Source organism: Rhipicephalus microplus, chromosome X (genome assembly GCF_043290135.1).
Source record: "Rhipicephalus microplus isolate Deutch F79 chromosome X, USDA_Rmic, whole genome shotgun sequence".
NCBI classification, from domain to species: domain Eukaryota; kingdom Metazoa; phylum Arthropoda; class Arachnida; order Ixodida; family Ixodidae; genus Rhipicephalus; species Rhipicephalus microplus.
In genome coordinates this window covers 319,848,252-319,868,773 of record NC_134710.1, presented here as the reverse complement: position 1 = coordinate 319,868,773, position 20,522 = coordinate 319,848,252, and the positions used below count along the sequence as shown (strand labels likewise).

Here is a 20,522-nt window from a genome sequence, read left to right as displayed (position 1 = left end):
GGGCGCTGGAAGAGGTGCTCTCTGGGCAGGTCAGGAGTGTAGTAGGTCATGCGCACCACTTCAGAGCCCTCTGGCACGGTGTCCGATAACTACAACCGAGCCAGCGGAGCCAACGCAGCGGCGGTCGGCTGTGTCGGCCAGCAGGAGTTTTAGGAGAGTCGCCGTGCTGCGCCGAGAGAAAAGGGGTTGTGCTCCGTAAAGTCCACTTTACTTTTCTTTCGCAGCCTTATTTTCTCGGTAAGGCCAGTGGGTGCCGCCATCTAATCTTATTCGATCGCACAAAGCTTTGAGGAGATCGAGAAACGCGCTGACGGACTTAATGTGAAGGGTCGAGAGCCTGCAGCTCTTCGCATCCGCCGCTTTGATCCAGTGTTGGTGAGGTTGCGAAAGGTCTAGGCCTAAACTTGCAGCCGATCGGCGCTGAGGAGCGATGCATCCCGACAAGAAGGCGTGGCTCTGGGTAGTTGTACTGGCGTCCCTACTTTGCACGGTCTACTCGTCTACCGTCAAGGACAAATCTAAAGACTCCGAGGAATGGGACTTTGAGTTCGAAGAGCACTCGCGAGATGAGGTGAGTCGTGCGGAGGAAGCAGCGCTGACCTGCTCCTGCGCTTCATTTTTTTAGCGACGGATGGTATTTACGAGAAACCAAACTTTATCTCGTGCGCCCACTGTTTTTCATAATTCGCTGGCGTTTGTGCACAGGCAGAATTATTACGCACAAACGTGTTAGTTGTGGCGGCTTCTGTAAGTTATTCCGCCTGTCACCCTCTTGCGCGATGGGAAAGGAATGTGTATCGAACGCGACCAATAATAAACGCCTGTTTATTATTGGTTGTTTTTTCATCTTGTGCAGACTTATTCACGGGAAGCTAAGCACCTGGTAATCATTGAAATGTTTAGTTCTGGGTCGCCCGTGAAAAGCGCCTTCGTATTTAATATATATATATATTTCCTACAGTTTTGTTGTTGGTCTTATTCATATAAAGAGTACGTCTTTACGGTGATTTTACTGGCTTCCGCCGTTCAGATGTTCTATGGCCCGTCCGCTGTTGCTTTTGGTGATCAAAAGGGATACGCGTCGTTTTTTGTACATATTTTATTTTGCTTCGTTTATGAGGGCTGCGTCGCGTATGTACGAGGTCACGATGGAACGTATTTGCTCAGGGAATTTCATGCTAGAGGGAAGAGCCACAAGTATCAGCATCTTAAATTCATCGTTTGTCTTTATTTTACTTTTTTAGACTTCGACGCAGAAGGATTCGATGAAAGATCTGAAAGCGACATATAACGCCTGGTCTTTCGCCGATGGTGAGTAACGGAATCCATCTATCTAGTACCAGAGGACAAATAATTGGTTTTAGATTTGTTAGCGAAACATTGATACGTATTGAGTTTGATGCCAGTTGTTTTTTGCGCTTCGGTCTGCCACTAATATGTTATACCACTGGTGTTGCAGCCGACCTCTGTCGCACCGTTCAATGCAAGCCGACGCAGGAGTGCTTGATTCAAGATGAAAACACCGCAATCTGTGTCAGTGCAAAGAAAGTCAAGAAAATGAAGTAAGATATTTTTGACAACCTCATATGAACACCTAGACAGATGTGTGCACTTGCTGTACATATATAAATAAGTGTGCATATTTCTGGCCGTCATTGCTAACTCGGACCTGTCAAACTGCATAGAAGAAAAGGTGACACCTTAAGCCGAAAGTTGTGTTGCTTTTATGCTCGTGTGAAAAAGCCTTGTTTTAAACAAATGATCATATGATATCCTCTGAAACCATTGCCATTTCCAGTTCTGTTTATACAGTTATTAATTATATATTTTTTCATTTTTTTCACATATTCATGAAGGTGGTGTTATGCATCGCTCAAGATATATATATTTCTCACAAATTATAATGTTCCTATGCTGCTCTTTTGAAAGAGAGAAGTGATCATATTTTTCTACCTGAAATATCAAATTTTGTGCTGCTGTGGGTGTTACACGATTACCTGAAGGTGAGCCTAACATGTTCTTGCATTCATGGTGATGGCTTTTTTTTTTTTGTGCAACATTTGAAGCCACACTTCAATCACTTGTACCTCTTTATTAAGAATTGGTTTTGTAGCTCGAGAATTGCTGAATTCTATAGAAATATGAGAGCTAAGATACAAGCTATACTACAGAAAGATGAGCATAGTATTTCACTTAAGTTTCCTGATTGAAATACAAAAACATGACATGCTAATTATAAAAAAATGCCTGCTATACCTTTTATTTGGGGTTTTTTGGTTTAAAAGGGAAGATCAACTGTTTTTCAATGGTGACAGGTGCATAGCAAAAATGAATTAATTGAAATAGGCAAGAAACATACATATACTTATTTAATGAGATCATACTTACTTAAGGGCACTATTTAGCATTGTATGAGGCTTTTATATAGAGGCTGGTAAAGGTGTCAGTAGAAAGCCCAGTGGGAATAATTGGAAATATTGTGCGATGAAGGAAAATAGCTTTGTAATTTACTTCTGCCATATGGATATCTGTTTTTGAAATGCAGGAATGGAAGAAACTGAGCATTTGGCAAACATCAATATGCCCTGCTCTAACTTTATCACTGCTTTATAGCGAGGTACATTATTGTGGTGTTCACATTTCACTGTGCAAAGTCGTAAAGCTAAAGCATATGAAGGTAAACTTTCAGAGCTGACGGACTTACCTTCAAAAGCTTGCATGCATATACCTCAATGTTAGACACCACTAACTGAGTTAATGTTCTGCGTTGTGCTCTAAGTGCTTTCTACACAACAGTATGAAGCACCATGTAAAAGAAAATGTTGCTGTTATAAGGTAGGAATTTCGGTGCACCACTGCAGTACTTTTCAAAGCCATGCTAAGGAATATTCACTCATTGATGACAGTGTTCATGCCATCTCATCATTTTGGGCAACTGAAATTACTGATGGTACCATCTATCTTATATTGAAATATTAGCGTGAGAGCATTAAACTTTTATTTAGATTGCAATATTATCATTAGCAATAAACCTTGAGTACAACACATTTTTGATGGAACCACAAAAAAAAAAAAGGCAGTAGGTGCGAAACGTAAAGCACAAACATGCAGTGCAGTCGGGAAGAAGTGCAGCTAAATAAAGCACTTGATGCTCACAGCTTTATCTCGGGCAGTCTAAGGCTTAAGGAAGTCCTAGATGTAAATCTGGCCTGACGATAGTTATAGCGCGAGAACAGAACGACAAAGAGACAAGAAGGTCATTCTGTTCTCGCACTATAACTATCGTCATGTCATATTAACTAGGCCAAACTGCCACACTTCTAAGTAAATCTGGCATTTTCTTTCATGCCTTTGCCAGAACCACACCCCATTCAAGCACTTGGTTTGTTTTGTGGCAGTCCTCATTGCCAAATTCACTGACATACCTTCTCAGCACGTCCAGCGTTGTGGTAGTTCTCAATGTATTAGTCAGAAATATAGCAGGAACAAGATGTGAAAAAGGGATCCCAATACAGAAGTGTCGGTCGATTCTTCGCTGCACCAGCCATGGCTGTTGCATTTCGATAGAGGTGAAATAGTAGAGGCTCACATACTGTGCTATGTCTTCACGTTAAAGAACACCAGATGGTCAAACTTTCTGTAGATTTTCAGCAAACCACCAGCTGGATTGTGGTCGTCTGTAAGACCCTTAAGCGCAAAAAAAAATTGTCGATGCGTCGAACTTCCGATGGGTGACGAAAACCGTAGGTTCGGACACAAGGTGGATCTGAAGTTAGCCCTTTCAGTACGTACACTGGACGTACCTGGGAATATCTCTAAAATTATGGGACGTTCATCGGACATGCATTGCTTTATGCCGCACAATAGAACATTCACCCTCGTCATACGCGATTGGTCGAGGGTCCTGCCACGTATGCACTACGACAGGGACGTTTATGCGGGCGTTGACCTATTACACGACATGAATGGATGTTTCATTTTAGCACGCGGATAAGATCGCGCCCATATTGAACACCTTGATACAGAAGCATTAAACCTGCCAAGTACAATGCATTAACTTGACTGGCTTTTCTTACAGCATTGCATGCTGCAACTAAGATATCAAAGCAATAAGGACGTGGCACATAGTACTGGTTGCAGCAATCTATATTGATTTTAAAAACTTCAAATGACTTTCGAAAACAATATAAGATTCCTCATGAAATTTCATGAATGACGATCATATGATGCACTCCGGTTCCCGTCAAAGAAAGTGCACTGGTGGTCTCGTTAGTACTGCGGGCGCGGTCCCAGCCCCACTGTCTTGCAAAACATCAGTGAAGGAAAGCTGCATACAAGAAAAAGTAATTAAGCTACGTAGGTGTTCGAAAACATAAAACCGATTTTTAATACAGATCAGATAAAATGCTGTCAGGTATTTCTAAATAGCAATCAATCATAACTGCACTCGGGTGAGGGGCGTATACGGTAGAAACATTGCACTTCATCGGCGACTAGCCAGCATATTTGTAAGCATGCTTGCCTACAAGTATGTCGTCTTGCCGCTCTCACGCACATGCCACATACGTGAACTGTGACGCGCCGAAGAACAATATTATCCAAAATAGGTCGAGTCAGTCTAGCTTAAGATTTGCACCGGCATTTGTTCTATAGCTACGTGTTCAACCAAGATTCAACCGCCAGCAAACAACTGTCATACTTACCGTCTTAAATACAATTTTAAAACATTCCAGTAAAGAAATGATGAAAAGTCGTGGGCGACGTTTTAGCTGCATCCTATATCGGCAACAAAAGTGGCAAGCAGATCCGGCCATTGAATTGAAATGAACAGTCGGCGAAACTGCAAGCGAGCGCATTTGAGGAGCTACTCTTTCCTTTTGAAAATGTCTGTTTTAGGCCTTCTCTTAGACCAAGACGTATAACTGTTTGTTGCCGTTTCGAAAAGTCTTTTTTGAAAGTTTTGTTCCTTGGGATGTCTCGTGGTTGTCCATCTGCTGGCCAAATTATCGCGCCCACATGAAATCTTTTGTAGATATTCCAGACAGAAAACAAAACGTATGTAAATAACAACCGAAATGCAACGGGCCTAGGTCGTCCCTTAGATAACCGGCTCCGGATGTGGACATGCGGCTATAAGTCGAATGTCCACCGGATTTTTGTGGCCCATTCGGAAAGCACCAGATATTATTATTAGATTTTTTACTGCGACCGGACACTAGAAATGTACTATACTGAAACACATTTAAGTGAAGGATGTACAGGGAGAGTGCAACTATGTGCTGTCTTACACTAAACTATGACCAACAATTATTTAGGGCTCGCTTTAATTGTTTTTAGGTAGGCCAAATCACAATAAATCGTAAAATGATGCATAACCTTCTCCTGTATTGCACACACATGGACATTTCTTTAGTATAAGGAACTGCAAACTTTTCATATAAAATATTTAAGGACTTTTCAACACCCATAGATAAACTTGATAGCAGTGCTAATGCGGAGCAATAGAAGGGTTACAGCAGTTATTTTGGGGAAGATGGCCCTTTTGTTTAAACAAAGAGCCCTCTTCCTATTATCTATTCAGAATACTTTGCATGAAGTGCCTATATTGTTGCCATTGCTTTTTTCTTACTTTTTTGTGATTAAAACTATTGTATTGGTGCCAAAACTTCAGTAAATAGTATTTTATTTCATTTGGCAACTTTACCCCTACAAATTTTCGTTAAACTCTCTAGTACCTCCAGTTTTTTTACGCTTATGATCGCCATGCTCTCCTAAAACCACGAGCAAGTGCCCCCCCCCCCCCCCCTAAGGTGAAAGATAATCGAACACGATTCGAAGGAGGAGTGCCCTTGCTTTGTCACGAACCCAAATTCAAAATAGTAGCAGGAGAGGTTTCAAGAAGGGATTCTAGTGAAATGCTCTATTGAATATGCCCATATTGTCGTGGTTCAATGTGAACAAGTGTCAAGAACACCTCGAGACACCAAACCAGCGTGTTTAAATCAAGTGAACAGAAAAACGCCTTCTTCGGCTTTCTCTCCTGAACCTACTGACCCACTAGCCAGAATCTCTAAATTGTCCCCAAGATCATTGTCGTTCATGTATACACATATGTCAGTATTTACTGCTGTTCTAAATGAACCAGAGAGAATCCTTGTGTGAAATTTCATGTGTTATCACAAGGGGGGAATTACGCTTGTGATATGTTCGAACTATTTCTGTCAACTCGGATAGCAACCCCATGGCGCGACGCTGTAAATGTACTGAGAAATCGTGCACCTGCTTAAGCACTCTCAGAACTTGGGCTTTGGGTAACTGCTGCTGCAGGATTCTGTAGCAGAGAACAAGTTGAAAGGAAATGGAGGGGGGAGGGGCTGCGCTTGCTCGGGTAGGGGGACTTGCGTGGGATTTTATGGTTGTTGGTGTTAGTGAATTGAAGAAAATGCAGTTTGTGTCGTTCATGCAGAAACCCTTATATTTTTTACTTACTTTACCTGAAGGCTGTCATATCGTCTTGACCGCAAAAAAAATTGTATAAGTGGATAAACTACTGCTCACGGTCATTTTGATCTTTTACAGTCATTCATTGTGCCTATAACTTAATATGGCACCTTGTGGCATAGCTGCCCTCGGTAAACCTAAGGAAGTTACTAAGGCTATTTTGGATGTTATACTTGACTAATAAGTTGCATCAGCTTGATTGTAGACAGCTATAGCATTCAAATTCATTAGTCATTTGTGTATACACAAATGCTCAATTTCCTAACAAGAGTGCTAGGTAAAGTGGATGTTTTCTCTTTTTTTGCTTCACCAACTACATCAGTAAGTCAGGGGGCTAGCATATCGCAGAGTGAGGGCAAAGTAATGGTTCAAAGTACGTGGATACTGATACTGCGAATCCTACAGAAACCTGCAAGGTGGAGAAAAGTCTTCACGATACAAACTAGAGTACAATTTTTTTTCTTTCAGATAAATTTTTTGCCACCTTGCGGGCTCATTACCTGTGATCTCATTTGCTCTATATTATAAGTTTTTGAACCTACAAAATTTAGTATGGAGTAGGGGGGGGGATTTTTTTATTAATTCTATGTACTGCTTTGTTTCAGTTGTACTATGATCTCATCGTAATAGTGTTTGTAATTGTGCACAGTCTGTTACAGTTGCCAGGCTAACATTATCTCCCATGAAATTTCGAAATTGCCACAATGTTCTATTATGTGCACATCTAATGACTAGTGGCAGAAATAATAATTAAGTGATGTTTTTACGTACCCAAGGACAAACTGTTTCTTTTTGAGTGTGTTTACATTTAGCTGATTATTTTAACAGCTTAATTGATTTGTTCATGTTCTGAAAATATAGCTTTCTTTTGTTTCATTTCCAGTTGCACAATTTGCTATTCATACTTTTTGCCGTTGGGAATGTAGTATTGTAGCCTGGAAGAAACATGATGGATATGGGTGTACAGTTGGAATCGCACTTGTCAAGAGCAATGGAGCACGTGGCCATTGATACTGTTGTTTTCCACAGCTGCCGCCTCACATTGCCCACAAGCTTCTGTTCATGCTTGAAATATAGCACGAAGACCTAGCTTGCGTTTCGACTATGTTAGGTATCATTACAATGTCCATCTTTGCATATTACTGCTGCAAGCTGCAGCTGAAGTGTCTAAAAGGACTCTCTGGACAAGTGGGATTCCGTCTGTACAAGGCATAGTGTTTTTTTGTTTTGTTTCCTTTTTATAGAATACAAGAGCTATTTTTGCATGGAAAGTAGAGAAAGGATTCAAATATTCAGTTAGGAGCTCGTGCATCATAATTTATTTTGAAGCACTCTTATCCTTGATCTTGATGGCGTGTCACTGTCATCAGGCTCTGAAGTCCACATGATCTATGAACCATCTTTATGCATATATGGCCGATATAGGGCATCCCTTATAACGTTCGTCTAGCTGAAACAGCAAATAAGAAACTGGCAGAGTACACAGTTATGAGGTACTCTGCCATAATACATATGATGTTATTATATGCGACGTATATTATATACGAGCTACTATGTGACGTTGAGTCATCTGTTCTCTTTCACCTATGCAATTTTTGTGCACTAGCTACTTAGTGCTCTAAATAAAAAGAAAATAATTACAAAAATAAACAGCTTGGCCATATGTGGTTAGGTTTGTATAGTCTAGTTAGTACCTCTAAAAAAATAATAATGGGATCTGGACTTTAATAAAGTATATTACATGTGTTTTAATTGGTTCTTAAACTAATTTAATTAATGTAAGTTATCTGTGCTTTCTAGCCACAGCTGAAAATGTCTGCTTCACTATGTATTCCTGCTACATAAGCACTCCCCTCCATGGAAATTATTTATACATCCTCTGTACGTGCCCTTTGTAGATTCATTGTAAACTGGCTGCTCTAGCATAAACCTGATGCTTCCTCTGCTGCAGTATGCACACTTGTAGTATTCAACTGCAGTGCAGTACTGCAGTAGACTACTGCAAGGACTGGTTTTCCTGGAATATTTGGGTCAGCTCACCTTTCCTCTGTGATTCTTTTTTTTTACCCATGGTTGTGTGTACATGTGCTGACATGGGCTTTCTGAGTCACCGCATATGTTAAAATGTGTTGAAACTGTCTATAAGCAGCGTTATGCTAACAGTCTTCGCACTGCAACATATGCGATTGTTTTTGCTTTTGAATATCGTACGTTTGTCTCGATTGAGCATAGATGTGCTTTTAGGGTTCATACACATGCACTTTTTATATTTTGGGGCTAGTTTTGTGGTGGGTTACTTACTTTTTTTTTCTGTATTGCCATTCATTCTTCTGTGACCTCCAAGGAACTCAAAGCTGCTGGGCCCTAGTTTAAAGCCATAGCAAAAAGAGTTCCATGCTTTAAAGTATCATAAGTAATTTAGTTTAGTGATGGCTTTTTTTTCTACAGTCAATATCCACGTTGTTGGTGTAGGTTACTGTATCATGATACAGAAAGCAGTCAGAAGGGAGCAACGTAATGCAATATATATTATGCCCGATGCACTCTCAGGCTTGGAAATATTTTTTTTTTACGTGTGTGTGGGGGTGGGTGTGGGTGGATGGGTAGTTCTGAGGTGCCCCAGACTTTTTTTAACCAGAAAAAAATTTAAAAAATGTTGTGTTAGTACTCCTTCAATGATCTGTTTCATTCTCATTCTCAGCTGCCCAGCAGCTATTTATGTCCATTGCAAGAATATATCTTTCCCAACAGTCTCCAACTACCCCCATCTTCTCCAAGCTGATTCTATCCTACGCCTACAGACTTTCTAATCTCGCCAAACCATGCTATTTTTTGTTTTCTGTGACTGCACTTTCCTTGGCATCCATTCTGCGACTCCAAGCAGAACATTGAAAACTTTGCCTATGCATTACATGGTCTATATAGCTCCATTTTTATCTCTTAATGCTAACCAGGATTTTGACTACACATATTGAACCTCTGATTCACATCATTGCCTTTCTGTCTTTTTGTGTTGTGCCTGATATATTTTACTCCGCGTCACTCGCCCCACAATCTGACTTCTCAGGTATCTTTGTTAACTTGCAAATTTCTGCCTCATATGCTCAAACTGTTAGAATCTAATGCATGCACTGCTTGTAGATAGCAGCGACTTATCTTTGTTCTTTCTGTATATTTCCTGCTCATAGCAGGGATGCTGCATCAGTTTTTTACTTTTGCACAGATTTTAAAGACTGGCTGACAGACAAAAATTTTCCTCTGTCGCTGGGTTGCTGAAACCTTGTTCATCTGCATGTTAGTTTTCAACCTTTGTTTGGCACCTTGTAAGCTTAAGTCTTAAAACACTTGTCCCAAGTGATTCTGACCATTACTAAACAGGGCTGTGTTGTATATCGGCCATGGGTTGCTGAGATATTTGCCACTAACCCTCGTTCCTAGTCCATTCCAGCTTGACTACCTTAAAGCTTGCATTGAAATGCATTGTCAGTTTCGTTTGTGATCTTTTCTTGCTTGGTGTTTTTCCACTTGTTGGAAATCGTGGTAGCTGTCGGGTCTCCAAATGTTTGCTAAGGTAGTCACAGATGCTGGCCATACTCTTCGACACCTCAGTGCCTTTAAGTCTGCTGGTATTTCTACCAAATCAAATGAATGTTCATGGTTGAAGCAATTAGTATACGTGGTTTTGAAAGGCTCTGCGTTTATTTATTGCATATTCTGATCATCTTCATTGAATGCGTACTTCTTGGAAGGGAAAAGTTTACATGATACCATACCTCTTCCACTTTGGGGGACACCTGAAATTTGAAAAGCAGAAAAGATTGATTACCTGAAACAATAATGGCAAACAAAGTGAGAAAGGGAATGACATTGGAGGCGATACACTTGTTGTGCGTGATGTAATATATATTCGAGACTAGCAAGAGCGTAAGGTCTACCACATAACTGCAGTGCTAGTGTACTATATGACCATTAGGTGAATGAATATAATTTGTGCTTGAACAGCTTCTGACAAATAAATCACATCACTTCTGGTACAGACCATGCAGTTATGTCCCAAGCTTTTTACAGCATGAGAGGATTCTGCTATTGTGCATTATCTTCACTGGTCCTTGTGTCCTATATTCGGCACAATCACATGGGGAAAGAAAGTTATACTTCATGATGAAGTGATATTGTCAGCGTTCAACGGTTTTTTGTACTCGCTATGCTCACATTGACATAGAAAAACATTGCCTCATCGAATCGGGTAGTCATGGGCTATTTCGCAAATCTTTTTTTTTAGTGTGCCTGGCGATTAGTTTGCAGACTTTGATAGAGGGAGGAGACATAATATAGAGTTGAGTTCGAAGCATAATATATTCCACGCACATTTTAAAAAACAAGCCATTGTAAGTAAAAGTGCTGTTGTATGAAGTTAGATTAAAAGGCGGGTCTTTCAAAATTATTATTTGCTCAGAAGAATGAGATGTCTTAAAAATGAATGGAATGCAAAGCTAACCTATTTATTTCTTTTTTTCTTTCCTGTGATAAATGCGGAAGGTGTATGAAGCATGAAGGAATTGATCACTGTGCCATTGCTGTTGTTATTATTGAAATGGCTTGATAATATGCTTGTTGGTCTATATTAATTTGTCAACTTGTGCATGCAGCATGTTGTATTTCCTGTGTTATCTTAAGCATAAGTTGAACCTCAAACAGGAAAACGCCTTTCTTTCACATAACCTGAGGGTGTGATCTACAAATTCTGCTCAGCTGTAGTCCTAAAACATGCTGTAATCCCCCAAAAATTATGTCAACTCCTAAGTTGAAGACAGTGCACTGATTGTTTTGCACTGTCATCAACAGAGAGCAATGCATCAACCAAGGGATCAGCTTCATGGTTCAAGACTTAGTAAAGTGACCTGTACTCATGTACACACTCGCATCACCTGTACACACTCATATCTCACTGACTGTGGAACCAAAGGGGGACAAGATAGTATAGTTGTTGATAGTATTCTATTTAATTGTAATTCCACGAGTATGATACATAAAGAAATGGCTGCCTAAGCATAAAAAGGCACTATGCTGTTTTATTGAAAGCCTGTGCTTCGGTTGCACAGCTTTGCACCTGCCTGGCTCATGTTACTGAACTTGAGCTTGTCTACAGTTAGTTGTTAAGGCAATTTACGGCTTTGCCCTTGGAACTAGAAGCGGAGCCTCTACACAAGCATTTGTTTTGTTTATTAGCTTTACTTATAAACTGTCCATTTTATTGTTTATATAATTTATTAGGCAACATAATCTTTAGCACAAGCAGCACACTCACCTCTCTCTCTTTCTCTGCATGTGTATGTGTGTGTTTGAGGAGTTTTACCAACTGGCTTTCTGGGGTTACTGATGGTTAAAAAGATGTTACCGCTGCACGCAGCATCGTGTACATGCGCTAGAAGTACTCCACTTAGTCACGAAACTGTGGGCGCTTTCTGTACTGCAAAACTTAAAGTGACACTAAAGGCAACTAGTAAGTCGACCTCGATTGTTGAAATGGGGGTCTAGAAACCGCCGTAGTATTACTTTTGTGCCAAGGAAGTGCTTATTTTGCAATAAAATCGCGTTTTAGTGGTCTGCACTGGGTTAGCGCCCTTCAAATTACCTGCCTCAACGGAATATCTCACATCACTGTTGCCGTGCACAACGTTGCGCAGCTTTACTGCACGACCGCCAACACTAGCAGCAGAATGAAATTAGTGGGAGCCACAGCAGCAGCAACGGCCATTAAACAATTTCCTGCAATGGCCTTCGAGGTGGCAGACTTGGTTGGTTCAACTGGGCCCCGTTAAATGGCATGATCTGTTCAGTTTAACCAGGCAAAAATTGAAATTTTGAACCGCTCGTGTCATTCCCCATGATAACATCTGATGGTTCTTTTTTTAATAAATCAAACAGAAACGAACAAGCAGCATTTTATTGTCTCTTAATGCACGGTAGTGGTTAATTGTAGGCGGTACCTCTAACGTCATCGGGATCATTTTGCGAATGTCCTATGCGTAGCACATAAGTTCTCGTGCATTTGCCTTAATTTCTCGGTAAGTAGGGCACTGCTGTTGATAATATTTCAATTTTAGACATCATACATTGGGCTTTCACTCTGACGTAAATTGTTATTTGACTAGTGTCCTTTAATAACATTAGCACTTGCTATCGCCAGCAGTAGTACACATCTTTGCAGTTAGGTGAATGGTGCTTGCTCTTTGCTTTAATTTTTCTTCTGGAGGGGATTTTGCATTATCTTTTATCTCTCTCAGTGTACATCACTGTTTTACATGATGTTGACTAGTGCACTGAGAGTTCAACTTAGATTGGAATGTTTCTTGCATTATTCATTTTCATTTGTATGTTTAATTTTGATGCTTTATGTGTGCAAGTCATCCTATATGACGTATAAAACCATTGTTAAAGTTCATCAGAAGCTGAGGTATTGATTGTGCACTGTTGACTGGCTTAGTTGTTCTCTTACTTATACAGACATCATTATAGTCAGTGATGCACAATAGCATTATTATTTTTTCTCTACCCACTCGTTGGAACATCTACAGGCTTGCTTCCACCTTTAATGTCTAAAAGCATCCAACTAAAGCTTTTCAGCCTGTAAAAAATATTAACCTCTGATTGTAATTGCACTTGCATGTCTCTCAAAGAGGTGTTGTCTGTACAGTTTTTCATATTGTTATGAATCTGCACTGGTCGCTGTGGCTCATGCCACAATGACTAATCTTGTGGCATGAGCCACAGTGAGCCACAAAACAAAATACCTACTGTTTGTATTTTTTTCATGCATTTATAATTCTTCTTCTTGTCCACGATTTTAAAGCATACATGAAGGGCTGTACTCTTTCTTTATAGCCATGTCGGATGTTGAAATGCATAGAAAAGTCTTTGGAAGAAGCAACGGCTTTGCAGCGCAATGTTCAGCAAAAGGAAAATGCCCTTTTTTGCTGAGTTTCTTTTTTCTTTTCAAAAGGGTTTTATAACACTTTTAGTACAAAGGACATTTGCACTTTTGAGATGTTTGTGCCTCTTGTTAATTGACCTGTATGTTGACTCTAAAGGTATATTTTAATACTGCATTCAGTAAAGTGTAAAGTTTACCAGCACATACTTCTGACAGCTGGGTCGGCCAAAACTTTGAGTGTGTTTCAAGTCTATCTAGTTGAGATAGTATAGTGTTTGGAATGATGCCTGTCTAGTTGGTTGGGTCAATATAGCAGTGCGATTTCATACCGGCTGGACACAGAGACAAATCTTAAGATTGGACTTACCTTGAGAGGCATTAAAGCACTCATGGTACATTCTGCTCGCATTTGGGATGTCAAAGGCTGATTTACACAATACGGGCACCTAGGGTTGCCGCCTGCCCCGCCGCGGTGGTCTAGTGGCTAAGGTACTCGGCTGCTGACCCGCAGGTCGCGGGTTCGAATCCCGGCTGCGGCGGCTGCATTTCCGATGGAGGCGGAAATGTTGCAGGCCCGTGTGCTCAGATTTGGGTGCACGTTAAAGAACCCCAGGTGGTCAAAATTTCCGGAGCCCTCCACTACGGCATCTCTCATAATCATATGGTGGTTTTGGGACATTAAACCCCACATATCAATCATTAGGGTTGCCGCCTGCCTGGTTTTAGGCCGGCTCGGCTGGTTTTTTCAGGCAGCGGGCCGGTTGCTGCTGTGCACCTGCCGTCATTTGCTGTTTTTTTTTTTCAGCGCAGTAAATGAAGCATAATTCTAATCATAGGTACTTTTATGCCAGCAATTAGACTAGAAGTTTGTTCAGTGTGCTTTTCTTGTTTTTACATCAGGTTTATTTTAGTCTAAGTGAAGCAACGTTACATAAAATATGGCACTGCGTGCCAAAGGCTTGGCACGGTGTTTATTGTTCAACACTAATTTATTCTCCTGGTAGCTCATCTCCTCCTTGTCGAAGGGCTGGTTTTTTGTTCGAGAAAAGGTCGCTATCCTACGGGTGCCCCACAAATTAAAAAGAAAACCAAATGCTGGCTCCTGAACATATTTATACGAACGGTTTTCGATACCATGAATTTCTACCAGCTTGCTGGCTTTTTTTGATACTATGTTCCACTCGTGATCCCTTACCAATGTGGCATAGAGCGTTATCTTTATATTGTTAAGCACACAGAGAAAGTTATAATTAAAAGTAAAGGCAGCACCAGGAAAATACCAGATGTATTTCTGACAATTGCTAAAAATTTCTAAATTCATAAAATTAAAGATAAAAGGACAATTTTCTAAATTCGAGATATTGGCAATAGGCAGAGTTCTTGATACAAATTATACATTTCAATTTTCGTGTGTCACAATTAACTTACTTAATCAACGTAGTTACGTGGCAATTGATTATTAAAACTCCAGTTGCTGCCTAGGTGATCCTGTGTCAGCTTTCAAATGACGCTAGACCTCCATGTTCTAGACCCTGCACCACGAAAAAGTTTCTCATTTTTTGCCGGACACTAAAACAGCTCTCGAGGAACAGAGGAAACCACATGTGCAAGAAACATAAGCATCTGGGGCTTTCTTATATGTCTTTGTCTGCTAACCCAAGCTCAACCATCTTTATTTTCTCATGTGATTTACAACTGTATTTTTTCTTATATTCTCTAACATCATCAATACCTGAAGCATAGCAATGGCTTGGTGATCCTCAATTAAAGAGACATACTGAGAGTCACACAGTGTCAGAAAGTCTCAGTCGTGCCTTTTCACATGCCCTGGCCAGACTTGGGTATATATTACAATTGTGCCATTTATGACAATTTATGTTCATATCTGGCATGAACAACGAACTGTAATTTGACATTTGTAACATTTTTGCTTTTTGTCCCCACAGTTGGCCACGAATTATGTATTATTATGCAAAAGATATATATGGCATTCCTGATATTTTGCTTAGCAGAGCTTGCCCTAACAAAAAAAACGACGTTGCCAAAAAAATGGTTACTTTCAGATTAACTATAAGGTGCCAGATACCCCACAATCAATTGGACAAAAAATGGCAGTGGCTTAGCTCAGCTATGCCTGGATATACGTAGCGTTAGCAAAGGTTCAGCTGATTATTCTTAGCTTTCCGGATATCATGCTTACAGCAGTTCCAATGACACACACACGGTATACGTATTATGTGGCACATGTATATTTATTTTGCCGGGCAACTACTTCGGAATCCGATAAGTTAAGCTTCTCCGCTCTACTGCACCGTTGAGCAGCATTTGCACTCTCCTTCTCCATGGCTATACCACAGTGGCAAACGCCAGTCAGAGGTGCTATCAAGCGGCTCCAGCGCAATGTCAGCTGGCGACTGCACAGGGAAGGCGTGCGCCTCGGCGTTATATGTCTACCAAGGCTATGACGGCACTCCTCTGGAAAGCGCACACTGGTGGCGGCGAGTCGCGCGCGTCCGAGTGCGAGAGAGGTGCTTGCTGGCTGCGGTGCGTGATACCAGTGATCGTCTGTGCAGCGCATCGAATCGCGCGCACACCGGCGGCGAGCCGCACGCGGCGGCGGCGGAGTATCATTGCGCATGCGCAGACCAGTGCCACGCGAAATTGGATCAGCAAGGCCAGTGTAGCTAACGCTACAAAAGCTTTATCATAGTAGGCCAACCCTCTGACACTCACAAAGCTGATGATGGCCAATGGGCTGGTGTGCTGACATTAGAGCAAGGCCACCATGCACAGTGTGTTACAATAAAAACGATGGTTTCAGTTGCAGGAGTATTTTGGAAAACATGGAATATTAAAAGCAGACACTTCTTGTAAGTGTAGTTAGCTGTGCTTCTTAGCATTGTTTCTCCTTCTCAATGAAAGAATGAAAAGCACTCTTACTGCAGGTAGCCTGGAGAAAAATTTGCATAATTTGCATTTTTTGCATAATTTGACAATAGATAAAGGGTCACCTCGTTAGTGCCTGGAAACTCTTTATGGCAAGTAGCCTCATAACTACTCTAGTAAATAGTTAATTAGCATACTCATCTAATTAGCCACTGAACCTAATTACCAAGCTTGTTTTTCAACTTATTTTTCTGGTGACTCTTGTTTTTTTTTTTTTTGTCTTGTCAGAATTACAATTGAAGGGCTTTATTTTTAGAAATTTTAGGCAGTCTTTGGAGAGACACAAGGGGTATAATTGTAAGCCTAAATACCCATTCATCAATGATACCTTCTTCATATTATTTATTAGTTGTTTTTTTTCAAAAGAAAGAATTAATTTTATCTCAATTAACTAGAAGGAGCATCAAGAAAGATTCGTCATATAACCCGTTGGCTTTAGAGCTAGTACCATTTTTTAAAACTTGTTATGGAAGAATGTTGGATCAATGTCGAGAATGTTCATTCATGCATGTCGTCATATGAAGCAGTGATGGTGTCTGGGCATGTGTGGCTGCCTTCTTGGCAACTGTGTGGTGCGTCTTCCAGAATATATCAGGTGCTGCCGCTACATCCGGATGTCCTCCGTGGTCACCTGAGGGGTGGCTTTTTTCACCTTTAACGCTGCTCCACACGTGCTTCTCAGACTCTGCTTCTGGCATCATGATCAGTCACAATGCCTGCTTCTTGTTTCTGTAAGATGCAGTACTGTGTAGGTACAGCAATGACATTTCAGGATGCAACACTTTTACAGCATATATTATTTTGCACTGCTTAATCTTTTATAGAATGGTTTGCCCTCATGTAGGTGCTTATTTTGCACTATGCAGGAAGGCATCTTTGTCAGGTGGCTGGGGCAGCTATGACAGAAAGCAAAGCACAGCAATGCCGTCCACATCAACTGCAGCCAGCGCTGGCAGCACTGCAGCAGTCAGCACCACTAGCAAGCCGTGGAGCAGTGCAGAGGCGGAAGATGACGACGACGACGACGATGACCAGTATCTGGAAGAGGATAGCAGCCAAGAGGAAGAGCTGCGGTGCCCACCATGTCCCGTGTTCAAGGCAGACTATGTGTGTGGCACAGACAACCAGACATATTCATCCGAATGTCGGCTCCAGTACCACAACTGTCGTCAGCGCACTTCAGTGCAGGTCTCCTGCAAGGGATTCTGCCCATGTAAAGGTGAGTGTACAAATGTAGATACATTGACTTGCGAGGCTGTAAGAAAGTTGGCAGTATGGTAGTTTATTGTAGATGAAGTGCATATAAATAATTAGGCCAATGAAAAGGACAAAAGAAAAGTGCCTTAGCAAACATTTTCTTTTACTTTTTATATAAAAAAAATTTTTTCCTCCGCAGGGGAATGTTGCAGAGTGTTGTAAATTTGGTTAGCTTTGATGATACAGCAACCACATTGAAAAATGAAAGCTGAGAGTTTCATCCCAGTACCAGGGCATATTTATATTCCATATGACATTCTTTTTGTGTGCTTTTGAATGTAAGTATACATGTATCAACTGTGAAGATTTAAAGGAGGGGAGAGGGGGTAGATGTCGAACACCCCTTGATCCTCTGGCTGTTCACCTGTCCAGTGCATAATGATATGAAGAAAACAAATGCCATGAGCCAAGGTACATACCATAAGATCTCCTGCTGTCATATATTGCATCAGACAAACTTTACATGTCCAAAAATTTAATTTCACTAAAAATCTCTTGAGTTCATGTTCAATACATGTTTTCTTTCACTGACCATGGTTATAAGTCCTGATCTGTTGCAAGTAGTACATTGCACATATAATAGAGCCTCCCATTGTAGTGAGAGATTTAAGAAGGTTACAAGTTCCTTATTATGAAAGTGTTTGATGGTAAAAACAAAAAATGTAAATTAATTGGCAGCTCATTTTACAGTTTCCAAAATGACATTGGCAGCTCATTTTGCAGTTTCCTTGCTAATGTGACAACGAAAGTAGCACTCTAGCTTACTTCTATGGCACTGTGTTATGTGAGAGCAAATGGTAGTTTTTTTTATTGATCAAATCTTTATTTCTGCCTTTATCTCATGAATCTCAAAATGTTGTAATAGTTCAGTGTACCCAGCGAGGATAATTTTTCCTCTTATAGCTGTAAAAAGCTTGGAGGAACAACAACGGGAAAGTCGACAGAAAGCCCGGTGGGACCGTTACATGGCAAAGTTACAAAATACCATTGACAAGGAGAAAAAAGCCAACAAGGATGCAACAGGCAAGCCTGCTGCCTTCAGCAACAGGTATGTCTGCTCTCTACAAAGTATGTTTAGGAGCAGCAGTTCATTGTTTCTTCGAAATAGCGCATGCAGTGTGAATAAGGAGAGCAGACATGTCTGTTTAAGCAGAAATCATCCCATATTTACTATCATTGCTTCTCTCTACACAGCCTAGGTACTGGAAAAGTTTCTGTCCTACTTTTTTCTCTTTCTACAAACATTGAGTGGCCTCAGAATGCCTGTTTATTTTCTCAATGTGGTTTCACCACCTTCATGAAGCCTCCGAAAGCAATGGCAGTGCTAAACAATGCTGGAAATTAGTCAGCTCAAGCTTTAATGGTGTTTCATAATGGTTCATGAGCTGAACAATACTTGTTCTTGTGTGATCGGTCAGAATTGCACTTTGCTGACCAAAGAGCAATTCTGGTCAATTTGGCTTCCTAAAACGTAACCAAACATTTTGCACCTTTATAAAGCATTCACACCATAAGGAGGTGAATAGTTATAGTACCTCTTTGCTAACACCACAACTTTCAATATAAGGCTGTTCAATTCAATGGAAAGTGCAATAGAAAAATTGCTATGTAATGCATAATTGCAATTAGCTGGAATTTTTCTCCCAACCTTGCCCAATTTGACGAACATGTTATGTGGTTGTAGTTTTTTAACAACTGTCGTGTGAACTAACACAGTTATTTCGGGGAGATTTCGCCTACAGTCGAACCCACTTATAATGATCCCAAATATAACGATCTATCAGTTATAACGACCATATTTCGGTCCAGTTATGATTTTTCTATGCTACCCTTTGAAACTGAGTCTATGTACAGCAAACATTTTTCACGGCCTCGAACGAACACTTCCAACTCAGTCACGGTAAAGATATGGTGCATACATAGCGAAAAAAAAAAAGTTAAAACAGACACTCTAAAGCATGTGATAGGCGTGCGCTCGCGCATGCCCTGCTGCTCTCGACCAAGATATCATAGACTGCATCGAGCACCGCACGTAGGTTTCGGACGCTGCAAGCAGGGTCGCTCACTTTCTAAGCGTTTCTTCACTGGCAGAACGGAAGGGTGAAAAAAGAAATAGAAGTTAGCATGAAGACTGAGTTGGCTTTCGCACAGCAAGCTTTTCTGGCCCCATCCTCAACATCTACGACTGCCGACTATTAACCAACGCTTCGAACGCAAGAAGCCATAAATTCAAGATGCGATAACATTTTATCGCATAAGTGTTCACTGCACCCTCAGCCCACAGACACCACAATATGCCGCAAAAGGTTTTCCATTTTTCAGTAACTGCGCACCGCAGAGAGCAGGCAATTAGTAATAAATACTTCCACGTGGTTGCAGCGATTCCTTAACAGATAAGCATCAGGAAACGGCAATAGAGAGGTGGTCGTTGACAATGAGTGACAATGACAATATTTACAAATCGCCGGCAACCTGATCACAGTCATCTGCAGGTGTCTGCTCGGCGGAGTAACGGCGGTACAAGTGCATCATGCCGACGTTCGCAAGTTCGTTGCCACCACGTCGTGCGAGACCACTTGCGCACATTGCTTAAAAATTTGCCTTTGTTGTATTAGACGAAAAGACTGCTCATTGTGCCCGAACACAATCTTGAGTGAAGTATGCACGAAGAATGCAGAAACGCACGCATGCATTGGGCTGCAAACAACCCGCATGGAATGGGGAGAGCCGGGAAAGCTACTCACTGCACAGAATTAGCCAGGAATGATTGGTTCAAAGTAGTGGTACCATGCTTCAGTGAAACAGTGCAAGTTCATTGCGAACGTGGTTTAATTTACACGTGAGCAAACGGGCGTCACTTAATACGCGGAAAGGCCTAACTTAT

At 41.0% G+C, this 20,522-nt stretch overlaps 1 protein-coding gene across 2 annotated transcripts in view; it reads left to right on the top strand.

Moving 5' to 3' along the window:
• Positions 1-110: 110 nt before the first annotated feature.
• Positions 111-20,522, top strand: part of Cow (Proteoglycan Cow) — a 61,290-nt gene continuing 40,878 nt past the window's right edge. For both annotated transcript variants that reach the window (XM_037413681.2, XM_037413680.2), the window contains exons 1-5: positions 111-571; positions 1,245-1,311; positions 1,460-1,562; positions 17,248-17,600; positions 18,542-18,686. In XM_037413681.2, the coding sequence (XP_037269578.1) occupies positions 431-571; positions 1,245-1,311; positions 1,460-1,562; positions 17,248-17,600; positions 18,542-18,686 (809 nt within the window). In that variant the 5' untranslated portion in view covers positions 111-430. The remainder of the gene's footprint in view (positions 572-1,244; positions 1,312-1,459; positions 1,563-17,247; positions 17,601-18,541; positions 18,687-20,522) is intronic.